We start from the raw sequence: 14,606 nt of genomic DNA, 5'->3' as shown, positions 1-14,606 counted from the left end.
CTTCTCCCCGACCCAACTCGCTTGGCCCAGCCTGACCGCAGTGCCTTCCGTTTGTTGGTGCTTTCAGCCTAAGGGTGTGTGGTTGTGTCGGAGACAGATGAATAATGGGCCCACCCGAGAGGCACACCCACCCACACCCACCCCCGTGGGGCAGGATCGTGCCTCTGCAGGCCAGCCCCTGTTCCAAGTTTGGGAAGAGGGTGCGGGGGTCACATCTGGACTGCTTGGAAATGTGACCACCAAGAAGCCAGGCTCAGGGAATAAAGAACGGACCCTTTAGATCCAGGGACCAAGGCCCCAGGAAGAATTTTAATATCTGCTTTGGCCCCTGAGCAACAACTCAGCAGGACCTTTTTTGCCTTTCCCTTCAGTACAAAAGGATGGCTTGAAACTGCACATCACCCCTCCAGCCCTGCCACACACAACGCTGTTAGGTCATTTTGTGAGAGGGTGTGGCCCAAGGTCTCGGGGTGGCCTCATATCCTCAATTCATTCAAGGCTCTTCAGCACCACCCTCCCCGGAGCACTTTCTCCCTCGACCTGCCTGACCTGGGCGCCTGCTTCCCATAAAGCCCACCCATCCCTGCCCTCCATTTTACCTGGGGACCCAACATCTGATGAAGACTTGACCGCCTTCAGGAGCATTCCCTTGCAGCTCTTTGCACAAAGACGACACCCCAGTGAGTCCAGTCGTCCACAGGAAGGCTGGCTTCTCTGACCCAGGACATGGGCCTGGCTTCCAGGCCACTCCTCTACCATAACATTGACCCTTCCTGTTGGCTTCCTGGCTTGCATTCTGGCACAGTCTGTTTGTGTGTGTGTGTGTGTGTGTGTGTGTGTGTGTGTGTGTGTGTGTGTGTGTGTGAAGTTGGGACTGTATGGTGCGCAGGGGCAGTTGTGTGTCTCCAGGCCCTCCAGGCTGGGGTTCGGGGTGCTGGGTGCCCTCAGGGTTGGCACAGTCTGTTGGGTGTGTGTGTGTGTGTGTGTGTGTGTGTGTGTGTGTGTGTGTGTGTGTGTGTGTGTGAAGTTGGGGCTGTATGGTGCGCAGGGGCAGTTGTGTGTCTCCAGGCCCTCCAGGCTGGGGTTCGGGGTGCTGGGTGCCCTCAGGGTTGGCCTGTCCTTTGAAACAATGAACTACATTATATGGTCTCCCTAGGGCTGGGGTTCAGGCCTCTTCCTGGAAACATAAAGATGCAGATGTCCTGAGCTGGATGTCTGACCCCAGGAGTGAGGAGTTTCCATTCTCCTGCTGCCAGCCTCACTAGAAGTTTAACCAGGAGTATGAAAAATGTCTAGATTGTGTTGATTTTGGCAATGGCCACAGCCCTCCAAGCTTGACAAATCCGTCTCTCTACCTTCCCTCTCTCCAGCATGACTCATCCTTTTGTGTCCCCTGCCTCACTCCCCTGGGCCACCAAAGGCAGGGCTAGAGGCAGGTAGGGGCAGGTAGGAGGAATTTAGGTGAGCAAGAAAGTTCATGATTCTTCAGAGTTGCAGAGGCTGGGCCTCTGCGTGGGGAAGGCTGAGCGCCCACTACTTGTGGAGCTTGACCTTGACTGAAGAGCTGGCCTTTCTGGTGCTCTGAGGAGCTCAGCACGAGAACCTCCGGCTGCTGCCCGAGTAGTTCATAGTCTCCCAGAGATGAAGGGGCCATGGATGGAGGACCAGTCCAGAGCAGGCAGACAGTCCGGGTGGGTTCTCCCAGGCCGAGTGGCTTGGCTGAGCTGGGACTCCAGCTGTGAACTGGCACTTCCCAGAATGAGGCAGAGGCCTTGGGGAGGGACGTTCTTGCTGTTACCTGCTAGGGCAGAGGAAAAAGCACTCCTTGCCCAAATCCCTGTGACCCATGCTCTCTTCTGGCCTTGGGCCCCCCTAACCCCCATCCCTAATATAGCGCATCCCTGGCCTCAAATAATGCATGGTAGGGAGGACCAGGACCAAGCAGAAGGGATGGTTTCCCAGAAAGCAGGGCTATTGAGAAGCAGCCAGGTGTGAAGGATTTCCCTTCGCAATTCTGCCACTCACCAGCCGTGTGGCTCTCACAAGTCTCTTAACCTCTCCAAGCCTTAGTTTCCTCATCTCTAAAATAGGAGTAGAAGAATGGAACTGGAAACTTACATCCACGTGAAAACCTGCACGCAGATGTTTATAGCAGCTTTACCCATAATTGCCAACTCTTGGAAGCAACCAAGATGTCCTTCATAGGTGAATGCACAAATAAACTGAGGTCCATCCAGACACTGGAATAATATTCAGAACTGAAAAGAAGTGAGCTCTCAAGTCATGAAGAGATATGGAGTTACCTTGAATGCGTATTTGTAAGTGAAAGAAGCCAGTCTGAAAAGGCTACATAGTGTATGATTCCAACTATGTGACATTCTGGAAAAGACAAAACTATGGAGAGAGTAAAAAAATCACTGGTTACCAAGGATTCAGTGGGGTGAGAGGGATGAATAGAGCACAGAGGGCCTCCCTGGTGGCGCAAGTGGTTGAGAGTCCGCCTGCCGATGCAGGGGATACGGGTTCGTGCCCCGGTCTGGGAGGATCCCATATGCCGCGGAGCGGCTGGGCCCGTGAGCCATGGCCGCTGAGCCTGCGCGTCCGGAGCCTGCGCGTCCGGAGCCTGTGCTCCGCAACGGGGGAGGCCACAACAGTGAGAGGCCCGCATACCGCAAAAAAAAAAAAAAAAAAAAAAAAAAAAAAAAAATAGAGCACAGAGATACTTAGGGCAGTGAAACTATGCTGTGTGATACTAAATGGTGGATACATGTCATTATATATTTGTCCAAACCCATAGAATGTACAACACCAGGAGTGAACCCTAATGTGAATGATGGACTTCGGGTGATAGCGACAGGTCAGTGTAGGCTCATGAGAACAATGTGCCACTCTGATGGGGAATGTTGGTACAGGAGGAGGCTGTGCACGTGGTAGGGGGGCAGAGGGTATACAGGAACTCTCTCTATACTTCTGCTCAGTTTTGCTCTAAAAAATAGGCATAGGGCTTCTCTGGTGGTGCAGTAGTTGAGAGTCCGCCTGCCAATGCAGGGGACACGGGTTCGTGCCCTGGTCCACGAGGATCCCACGTGCCGCGGAGCGGCTGGGCCCGTGAGCCATGGCCGCTGAGCCTGCGCGTCCGGAGCCTGTGCTCCACAACGGGAGTGAATAGAGGCAGGAATAGGGAGAGGCAACAACAGTGAGAGGCCCGCGTACCGAAAAAAATAAAAATAAAAATAAAAAATATAGGGGTAGAAACATGTCATACAGGCATGGTACTGATAACATGAAGTCATGTATATAAGCTGTCTGACACATTGTAGGTAGTGAATAATGGTAGCCACTGTCACCACCATGTGGGTTCATGATTTTTCTTTGTACCTTTAGTAAAGAATATCTATTCATTATAAAAATACAAAGAATAAATATTTGTTGGGACTCCCCTGGTGGCACAGTGGTAAGAATCCACCTGCCAATGCAGGGGACACGGGTTCGAGCCCTGGTCTGTGAAGATCCCACACGCCGCGGAGCAACTAAGCCCGTGTGCCACAACTACTGAGGCCCGCATGCCTAGAGCCTGTGCTCCGCAACAAGAGAAGCCACCGCAATGAGAAGCCCACGCACCGCAATGAAGAGTAGGCCCCGCTCGCCGCAACTAGAGAAAGCCCACGTGCAGCAATGAAGACCCAGTGCAGCCAAAAGTAAATTAAAAAAATATATATTTTTAATAAAAATTTAGACTATAAAGAGAGGAAAAACACTTGAAATCCCATTACTCAGAGCAAGCATATCACCTGCCTTCCAAATTTCTCTCTATGCATAATATATATGTAAGTATGTGTATGTTTTTATATAATTAGGATCACGAAACACAGCCTTTTTCTCTTTCCATAATATGCTTGTGGACATCTTTCCAAGTTGACCAATCTACATCATCTTAAATAATGGCTAAATATACCATAATTGTAGCTGACCCCCTGTAGATGGATGTGCGGTATTTCTAGTATTTTGTTGCCATAAATAACTGTATGATGAACCTTTTAGTGGAGACGTATTTAGATACAAATAAATTCACACTGAGGATAAATTCCTGCAGGAAATTGGTACCACCAATAAGGCAAGAACCTTCTCATTTACCCACATCCTCTTTAATACTGGAAGTTATCAATTTTGGTTAACAATTTTCTTTTCTGAAACTAGAGCAAGATTTTAGAAGTTCAAATATTGGAGGGGGTGGGTAGGAAGGCAGGGAGGAGAGACATCCCAGGTGGGCAAAGGTGCCTCTCCGAGGTGGGGAAGAGTTGCCCCTCACCAGGCTCCATGCACACCTGGCACCTTACCTCTGCAGGGAGCTGAGACCAGGGGCCTCCCTTGCGCAGGCTGGGGAGAGGGGCTCAATGGGGGTCTGAGGATGCATCAGAGCCTTTTTTATCAGGACTCAGTGGAGGTCTGGAGGAAGGTCAGTGGGCAGTGATGGGATGTGTACAGACGGGCTTCCGGGATGAGGAATGCCAGATGCTGTGGCTACTGGTGAGATTGACTAGGATTTTAGCCAGTTAATATGAATAGCTAGTATTTATTGATCTCTTAGTTTGCATCCGGTGTTGTGTTATGATTTACGTAGTTACCTCGTTTAATGCTCTTAGCAACCCTGTGAGGCAGGTACTGCCATCGGCTCCATTTAGAGAGGAAGCTGAGGCACGCAGGAGTTAGGACACTAGCCTAGGGGTAGGTCAGCGCTCACACTCTGGTCTCTCCACTTCAGCAAAAGGCAGAAGACCATTCATTCCTGTCTCTATTCACTCAACCAATTCATACTAACCCCCTTCCAAATGCTTAATAGTGGCTGGTCCTCTTGAACACTGAGCAGGACCCAGAGCAAAGGGCTGGGAAAGGGTGGACTTCAGGAGCTGCAGCCCTGGGGGCTTAGAGGGGTGTGTGGTTGCAGAGGACACTAGAGGGCCTGAGGTCCGAGGGGAAATCTCGGAGCCATGTGGAGAGAGGTGCTTCTGGCTGGGGGAGCAGGGGGTGTCGAGGCTGCAGGGTGCAGTGGGGCTGCAGGTGGTGAAGCAGGGCCGGGCCGGCCTGGGACAGACAGGCACAGAGAACATTCTAGGTGGTCTCTGAGTGGACATGGTTGGTTTGGAGTGCAGGGACCCCCAGCACAAGAATGGGGGACTCTTGAAGAAATATCTGAGAAGGGAGCCAAGGCAGGGACCCCAAGACTGAGGGCTGTCCCCACTGACTTGCTCGGAAAGACCTTACTCCTGCTTTTTAAAAACTTTTGTAACATTGTAATTTTCCAATGCACTTTTTTTTGTGTGTGGTAGTGGTGATAGTGGTTTTTGTTTGTTTTCTAATTTATTTTAATTAATTAATTAATTAATTAGGCTGCTCCGAGTCTTAGTTGCGGCAGGATCTTCACTGTGGCATGTGGGATCTTTAGTTGTGGCATGCAGGATCTTCATTGTGGCATGCGGGATCTTTAGTTGTGGCATGCAAGATCTTCATTGTGGTATGCGGGATCTTTAGTTGTGGCATGCGGGATCCTTAGTTGTGGCATGTGGGATCTAGTTCCCTTACCAGGGATCGAACCTGGGCCCCCTGCATTGGGAACGTGGAGTCTTAACCACTAGACCACCAGGGAAGTCTCTGTTTTTTAATTTTTAAAAAATTTATTTTATTGAAGTATAGTTGATTTACAATGTTGTGTTAATTTCTGCTGTACAGCAAAGTGATTCAGTTATACATATATATATATATATATATATATATATATATATACACATTATTTTTCGTATTCTTTTCCATTATGTGTTTTTTCAGATTTCTCTGTAGTGCCTAAGAACAAAATTATTTTAAAACTAAAATCTATTTGTGTGCTTGGTTTGGAAATGGCTAGCTAGGGGGAGCTGGTGAGACTACAGATGACCCACCAGGAGCTCGGTGGGGCGGGAAGGAATCCACACGGCAGAGTAGCGTTGGGAGAGGTGGGATGGAACATTAACTGGGGGCCTCTGTGTCCCAGGCCTCCTGTGCAGTGCTTTACATCATGGACCCCATTTAATCCTCATGGCAGCCCTATGAACAGGATATTATTCCCACTATATAGTCGAGGAAATTAATGATCCGAGGAGTTCAGTAACTTACCCAAGGTCACAAAGCTGGTTGAGCAGTGAGTGGAGGCCAGGCCTTCCTCCAAGTCCATCCTCTTTCCATTTCCCCGTAGCACAGGCCAGATCCCAAGGGGGAACGGCGGAAGTGGTAAGTTTGTTCTGAGGTTGACCTTGTCCAAGAAGCCCTGGGGTACCCAGAGCATGGACACAGGGCTCCTGGATTCAGAGGCTGTCGTGCTTCCCCTCGGGCCTCAGTAGTGGCTTTGGCCGTGCAGGGTGAGAAGCTGCTCTTCACTGACATGGGAATGACCGCAAGGGAGGCCTGTGAGCTCATTGTAACCCAGGCTCTGAATCCTGGGAACCTGCCCCATCCTCACCCCACATCCTGGCTTCAGCTGGAGGAGGGGGAGAGTGAAGTGGAGAGCTCCACACTATCTTGGGATCTTGCATACAACCCTGGGGTGAAAGGGCCTTAAGGGTTCCTTATCAACAGAATGCCTCTGGTTCAGAAAAATTAGCCTCTCTGTGTGCCTGTGTGTGTGTGTGTGTGTGTGTGTGTGTGCATTTGGCAACTGGGGTCAGGCAGGAACTAACTAGGGCTGCCCTGGGGACTAAGGGGAGGTTTGTAGCTTTTGCATTTTGGAAAACAATCTCGTAGCACAGTTCCATCTGCTGAATTCACCTCCACTGGGCTGAAGTGGAAGAAAGACTGTATCTTTGGACATAGGTTGCCATGGCCTCTGGGCCTGACCCCCTTGTTCGAGATGGTGCCTTTGGTGGTGACCTTCAGGGACCGAGAAGGCCAGGAGCAGGGCTAGTAGAAGTAGGGAGGTGGTCCTGGCCTCCTTCCTCTGCCAGTCCGCTGCTGACCTCTGGAGATGGTGTCCATGAGAATCCTGCATCCGTTCGAGACTAAGGGCTCTGGGTTCCCAATATGGCCCAGGGTCTGTGTTATGGGTTGAATTGTATCCCCGCCCCCCGCAAAAAAAATATGTCAAAGTTCTAACCCCCAGTACATCAGAATGTGACCTTGTTTGGAAACAAGGTAGTTGCAGATGTAATTAGTTAAGCAAAGGTTGCACTAGGGTAGGATGGTCCCCTCATTCAATATGACTGGCGTCATGTGAGGACACAGGCATACGGGGAGAAGGCCACGTAGAGACTGAGGCAGAGATGGGAGTGATGCAGCTGCCAGCCGAGGACAACCAAAGACGGCCAGCAAGCCACCAGAAGCTGGGAAGAGGCAAGAAACGATCCTCCTACAGGCTTCAGAAGGAGCGTGAGCCTGCTGACAACTTGATTTCAGACTTCTGGCCTCCAGAACGGAGAGACAATAATTTCAGTTTTTTGGGGTTTTTTGCGGTACGCGGGCCTCTCACTGTTATGGCCTCTTCCATTGCGGAGCACAGGATCCGGACGCGCAGGCTCAGCGGCCATGGCTCACGGGCCCAGCCGCTCCGCGGCATATGGGATCCTCCCAGACCGGGGCACGAACCTGTGTCCCCTGCATCGGCAGGCGGACTCTCAACCACTGCGCCACCAGGGCAGCCCCAATAATTTCAGTTTCAAGCCACCTAGTTGGTGGTGCTTTGTTATAGCAGCGAGGAAACCAGTACAGCCTGGGTCTGAGGGTAGCGCACAGGAGCCCTCTCTGCATCCTGGCATACAGTTCCCTCTTTGAGAAGGGCCCCTCTGGGCTTGTGTCTCCATCATTCCTCCTCTCTTGAGGAAAAGATGGCCTGTGGGGGTTTAAGCACTGGGCTCCAGTGGAACACAGCCCTGCCTTGGTAACCTCATGAATGTCCCCACTCAGAACACATGAGGCCTGCAGGCTACTGGTTGTGGCTGGCGGGGCTTGCTTCTGTGTGTGGAGAAGGGCATGGGGACTGTGACTTCATCTCTGCTGGCCTAAAAGCCCTGGGCTTAGCATTTCCAGGGGCCAGGAAATATCAAGACGTGCTTCAGTGGTTTTGCTGGTCTGTGATTACATGGTCTGATGGGACAGACTCATTGTGGTGCTCAAATGTGCTTTTTATAAAATCCAGAACCTCTCCTCTTGGAGACTTCTGTTCCCCCGCTCCGTCCAGCTCAGCGTGAGGCTGTAAACAAAAAAATGTTCCTGTGGTTTTGGTGCTGTGTGTGTGTGTGTGTGTGTGTGTGCACGTGCACGCGTGTGTGTCAGCGAGAGGCAGAGCACAGAGAGACAGACAGAGATGGAGAGATTCAGATGCACAGGTGGACACAGCGTGCCCGTGTCTGCAGCACACAGAGCTGAAATAGGAGCCTGGAAGACTTCTTCCTTTCTCAAGATGCTCTCCCCTTTGGGAGCCAGTGGCAGCTCTCACTTGAGGTAGAGCTGGCGAGTTTCCACTCCTTGGCAGCCCCGGAGAATTCTTCATCGCTCAGAGCTTGCCCAGGAGCTGGATAGGTGTGTCCCAGGAGCAGGGCCCGGACAATGCCTCTCTGTGTGGGCTCTGGCCTCGGTGCTCCCTTATCAAAGCCCTGGCATTTCTGGGCACTGCAGGCAGGGGAGACTCGGTCTGCACACTGCCTGTGTCCTTCACCCCCATCAGGGGTGAGGCCGTCCTCGTGCCCGGCAGAGATCTCCTACTGGGGGAGCCCAGGAATGCATGTGGGCGCTGGCAGGGTTATGGTGCGTGACTCAGAGTGAGCTCTACCCATCCCCTCTCCAGGTGAGAGCACAGCTCCTCCAGAGGAGAGTTGGGAATGCCCAGAAGAGGGTGGGGTGTGAAGGAGAGGATGTCGCGTGGGCCTCACCTGCAGGCATGAGGGAGGTGAGCAGTAGGGCTTCTAAACGCCATCCCAGAAAGGTGGTCAGGACTTCAGACCACTGAGTCAGAAGGTTGCAGGGGTCTGGAATCTCTTCATGTCCCCACATTTGCTGGGTGCTCCCCTGCAGGCATTAATGGCAAAACCTGTACAAGGAATGTGGTCCAGGTGCTCATCTTTGGGGATGTAAGGGAAGGGGGCAGCTGGGGAGAGTGGGGGGTCTCTTTCCAAAACTCCCCGAGAGCGTGGGGAGAAGAGGAGACCCACCCCTACCGCCGCCCCAGGACGGAGTGCGCTTCACAGCTTTAAGAAGATAGTCCCAACGTGCCGACGTTTGGGAGCTTGTTAAAAGGAAGGAAAAGAGTGTCAGGAGGCTCAGCCCTTGTCAGCCCAAAGTTGTCCCCTCGTCCCCAGGTTATACAAACAAGTCCAGGCTGCCGTGTCCCCTGCCGCATCCCCATGCACCTGGCATCACAATCGAGCAGCCTTCTCATGGAGACTCCGGCAGCCTCCCTCAGCTGGGCCTTCTGGCTGAGCTGTGGCACCTCCAGGACAGATGACCCTGGCAGGCCCAGCAGCTTCTGTGAGAACCAACCTCAAATCTGAGCATTTTGCCTGCTGATGGGCTTGTGTTGATTTCTCTTGCTGCCCACCTTTTCTTCACTCCCATCCTCCATACACACTCCCCTCCCCCTTGCCTGCCCCAGCCTCTCTGCCTCCTGCCCCCTTCAACTTCACCTCCCTTCTGTCAAGGAGGCTCCAGAGAGAGCCCTGAGGAAGCTGGAGACTGCTCGCAGCCTTGGCTCTGCCACTGAGCTGTGTGTCGTTGGGCACTTAGCTTTACCTCTCTGAGCCTCAGCTTCCCCATCTGCGGGGTAGTCCCCCAGACTCTTTGCAACTCTGGTCATTAAGTCTTACTTCCGTGGAGGTGAACATTGTCTAGGAAATAAATGTGTGCTTTTCCCCGAAGCACCTAGTTTGAGATGTTGTCTGTAAGCTATGTCTGCTGGGTAAGAGAAGCCACCTCACATTTCTAGATGGGGCAGGGTCAGAGACAGGTGACAGCCCTTCCTGTTGATAATAATGCTTTTGTCCCTGGAGTCACCTTTAATTTATTCAGACCTGTTCTCCCCTATAGTTATAAACATCCTTGTGCACTAGGCAGGGCAGTTAGTACCTATATTTTACAGACTGCAAAACAAGGCCCAGAAAAGTTAAGTCCTTCCCCAGGGATCTGTGACCCCTGGTGATTAACATAAATTAGTAGAAAGAGAGCCAGCCAGAAGCCAGATGATCTGCCCTTAGAAAATCACCAATGTCCCTAGGCCCCAGTTTCCTGTCTATAAAGTGGCAGTAATAATGGTTGCAGGGTCACGCACAATAACAGAGGTGCAAATAGTTTGCAAACTGTAAAGCACCTGTTCACCTTCACCATTCATGGTGGCGCAGAGAGCGGGTGACATTCTTACGGTGTTCTCCCCCCTCCACTTCCCTCCTGCCTGGTCTTCCCTCCAGGAGATACACGCCATCTTCCAGGGTATTTCTCTGGGCCTCCTATCTGGCCCCTAATCCCCCTATGGTTCTCTCCCTCCAGACTGTAAATTCACCTGCCACCCGGAGTGCCGCAGCCTGATCCAGCTGGACTGCAGTCAGCAGGAAGGCCCCTCCCGGGACAGACCCTCTCCAGAAAGCACCCTCACTTCAACCTTCAGCCAGGTAGGCAGCAAGGGCTCAAGGACCAGGCTGGGAACAGCCTCCGAGGTGTGCCGGGCTCCCCTGTCCCTCCCAGGAGCTCTGGTGAGCGGGAGGTGGTGTGAGTGTTCCACATACGCTGGATGTTGAGGTCCCCTTCTGGCTAGATGGGGTCCACAGCACACACTCTGATTCTGCACCCAAGTCTGATGTGGGGGGCGAGGGTCCCACACCACCAAAGCAATCATCTGACACCCACTGGGTGTCCTGCAGTTCACCTCAATTCTGGCACTACCTGTGCGCCTCCCCACCACCACTTCAGATACCAATTGCAAGGCCATGTTGTCACCTTCTACAACTCCCTCCTTGGGTTCAATTAATTTGCTAGAGCAGCTCAGAGAACTCAAACATTTTACCTACTAGATGATCAGTTTATTATAAAAGGATCTAACTTGGGGGCTTCCCTGATGGCACCATGGTTGAGAGTCTGCCTGCTGATGCAGGGGACACGGGTTCGTGCCCCGGTCCGGGAGGATCCCACATGCCACGGAGCGGCTGGGCCCGTGAGCCATGGCCGCTGAGCCTGTGCTCCGCAACGGGAGAGGCCACAACAGTGGGAGGCCCGCGTACCGCAAAAAAAAAAAAAGGATCTAACTCGGGAACAGCCAGATGGAAGAGATGCGGAGGGCAAAGTGTGTGGGAGGGGCACAGAGCTTCCATGCCCTCTCCAGGCGCCACTCTCCCTGCACCTCCACGTGTTCGCCAACCCAGAAGCTCTCCAAGCCCCAACTTTTTGGGGTTTTATAGAGGCTTCATGACACAGACATGATTGATTAAATCATTGGCCATCGGTGATTGATTCATCCTCCAGCCCCTCTCCCCTCCCCAGAGGTCAGGGGTGGGACTAAAAGTTCCAGTCCTCTAACACTTGGTTGGTTCTCCTGGCAACTAGCCTGCATCCTTAGGTGGCCTCCAAAATCACCTCATTAACATAACAAGAAACACCTTTGTTGCTCTCCTCACTTAGGAAGTTCCAAGGGTTTTAGGAGCTCTGTGCCAGGAAAGGAGACAGAGACCAAATATATATTTCTTATTAAAAAATCACAATATCACACACCCTCTTCCAGGTGGCTGGGGGGATGGAACAGAATCAGTGACACAGGGAAGTCTGTCACTATTAAGAAGTGCCCTGTAGTCCACCCCAAGCACAGAGCCTGCTTTGGCCTAGGGCTCCAGCCATAGGTGTGGGTATGGGTAGGGGTAGCGGTGGGGGTCCCAGAGAAAGCTCCTGAGGATCCTCTGAGGCCTCGTAGCCCTGGGGCAGTGGGGATGCTGGGGCTGAGGCTTCTCAGCACATCATCCTGCCTGCCAGTCAGCCAGCCAGACCAGATCAACTTCAGAGGGACTGTGCAAATGTTCTTTCCCTGTGTCAAAGGACCAGGAAGTTGATGCCCAAAGCAGCTCTTGGTTCTGGGCTTTGCCAAGCCACTTGAACTAGGGTGTGTCTGACCTTTGATGACAAGGATTTGGGAGGGAGACAGGAGAGCGTTGTTTTTAATTCTTGCATTGATGAAACACTGATTATCTACTATGTGCCAAGCACTGGTAAGAGTGGGGATAATAAATGATACATCATAGTTCTGGTCCTCAGAGAGCTTACATTCTGGCAGGGGAGGCAGAATACAGCCAAATAGTATATAGTGTGATGCATGTTTCAATAAAAGTATGAATGAAGCATTTTGAGTATACAGTGCAATTGTTTCTGTTGGGAGAAATCAGGGAATACTTCCCAGAGGAGGTGACATTTACTGTAAGCCTTAATGTATTAGTCAGATGTTGCTGGTTAAGGAAGTAAGGAGTGTCCATCCTTACTGTAAGGACATCATCCATTTATTTATTTAACAAATATGTTTTGAATGTAGAGCATGTGCCAGGTCCGGGAATGCCAGGGACTTAGTGATGCAGTAAAGTAGGGGAGCAAGACTTTAATTAAACCCCATGTTTCTGAGAGAAAAGCCCTGGGTGCTGTGAGAGACAACACAGATGCTGAATGACTGGTTATTTCCTCAAGAGAATACAAGTGGGTCTGGGGAATCGGGGTCCAGTCCCAAGTCCCCAGACTAGCCATCCCCACGCTTTTTCTGACCATGATGTACATGCTCAACAATGTTCAGTCACCTGGTCCACCCATGGGTGCTACTGGCCTCCCTGCTGTTCCCCAGGCCTTTTTCTCCCACTGGGAAATTAGTACTAGAAAGCAAATATGATGTGTATTTTTATAAGAATGATATTGAATTCGTTCTAAAAAATATTTTTTTTAAATTCTGTACATCCGAAAGAAACTTGGAGCCACCCCTCTCCACGGCTCCCGCGCCCCATGGACCAGGCCTCCCTGAGCCCTCAGACACCCTGGCCATGGGGCAGCCTGGGCCGTCCGCAGTGTGAGAGCGGGCAGGCAGGAGGCATCATTCCAGCCTCGGGCCCCGCCGCTGCTGCCTGCCCCGCCTCCCAGCATCATGCACATAGCCGTGGAGTTCCACCTCTGGCACAAATACCCCTGGAGTAAGCTGCCAGTCAACGTGAGGCAGAGTCTTGGAAATTCACAGAGAGAATATGAGAAGCAGGTCGTCCTGTACACTATTTGCAGTCAGTTACAATATAGAAATACTTAAACATGTCAAGAAGATGAACCCAAATACTATGGGGAACTGTGCAGTCGAGAACATCTCATGCCGTACCCTTACCATTTATCAGATATGGTAAAGGGCCTGAGGATAACACCATGTTCATATTATCCTGGGATCATGGATGACATTATGAACAGAGAGAAAAGTTATGATTCATTGCCCAGTGTTACTGCTGCTGCCTGCTAAAGGCTTCTTGGTACAGGAAGAAACCAGTACGTTGATCTGATGAACCCGTGTAGATCATCAAAAATTTTTTTCACAAGGAAAACGGCCCATGATCTTCTACCAGTAAAGCCAGTGGAAATTGCCATAGAGGCGTGCTGAGTAGTGTAGGCTGGCTGTATCACAGAAGATGACGTAAAGATATGCAGTTTGCCTGAGAAATGTGCTATTGATAAGATCATTGATGCAGGCCCTCAACTCTCTGGATCACTAGATTACAATGTAGTACATAGTTTATATAACACAGGATTTATTTATCCGGATGTGCTAATATCTGATGACAGTTATATAGTAGTTCCTCCTCTTGCAGGTTTTGTAATGAATTGAGTGCAAGGTGATTGTTTTGAAACTCTGTATTTGTTTCTATAGATAAGCCTGCTAGTATTGCAGGTCTTGCAAACGTACTTGAGATAGACCTATCCCTGGTTAAGAATGCTGTGTCATTTGGGGTACTGCCGATTGGGGTTTGCCCACGAGATGGGAGTTCCCTGGCGGTCCAGTGGTTGACTCCACGCAGCCAACGCAGGGGGCGCGGGTTCGATCCCTGGTCAGGGAAGTGAGACCCCACATGCCGAGCGGTGCAGCCAAAAGATTTAAAAAAAAAAAAGGACAAGTAATAAATTTGGATCAACTTTGTTCATCGTGGAGGAATCCTCCATCCGTAAACAGAGTAAAGTAACTCGTTTATTTAGTATGAGAAAAAAATTATGTACATCCTCCACACACTTTGGAGTTGGAATTGTTTATAACGTAGTCTAAATGTAACCAGACCTCTTGGGAGGCCCTTGCCCTGTCCAGGGTGAGAAAAGGAAGGGAGACAAATCTGACCCCCAAAGCCCTGGTGAATGAGGCAGATTTTTGCTGAAGGTTTTCTTTTTTTTTTTACATCTTTATTGGAGTATAATTGCTTTACGACGGTGTGTTAGTTTCTGCTTTATAACAAAGTAATCAGTTATATGAAGGTTTTCTTTAGAAGGTGGAGGAGGAAGTTACATAGCACACCATATAAAAACATTTACTAAAAATCTTATTTAAACGACTCTTTATTTTCCCAATTTTCTTTCCCATTGGGAACTTCCAAGTCTCTCTTCTTTCTGTTCCC

General features: G+C 50.8%; 1 protein-coding gene across 1 annotated transcript in view; it reads left to right on the top strand.

Annotated features, from left to right (window-relative positions):
• The window catches only part of RASSF5 (Ras association domain family member 5), a 71,493-nt gene that overhangs the window by 17,214 nt on the left and 39,673 nt on the right, over nucleotides 1-14,606 (top strand). The window contains exon 2 of the mRNA XM_060088425.1: nucleotides 10,498-10,619. Coding sequence (XP_059944408.1) covers nucleotides 10,498-10,619 — 122 coding nt within the window. The remainder of the gene's footprint in view (nucleotides 1-10,497; nucleotides 10,620-14,606) is intronic.

The sequence above is a fragment of the Mesoplodon densirostris genome, chromosome 2 (assembly GCF_025265405.1).
Source record: "Mesoplodon densirostris isolate mMesDen1 chromosome 2, mMesDen1 primary haplotype, whole genome shotgun sequence".
NCBI lineage: Eukaryota > Metazoa > Chordata > Mammalia > Artiodactyla > Ziphiidae > Mesoplodon > Mesoplodon densirostris.
This window is presented reverse-complemented; position numbering and strand designations above follow the sequence as displayed.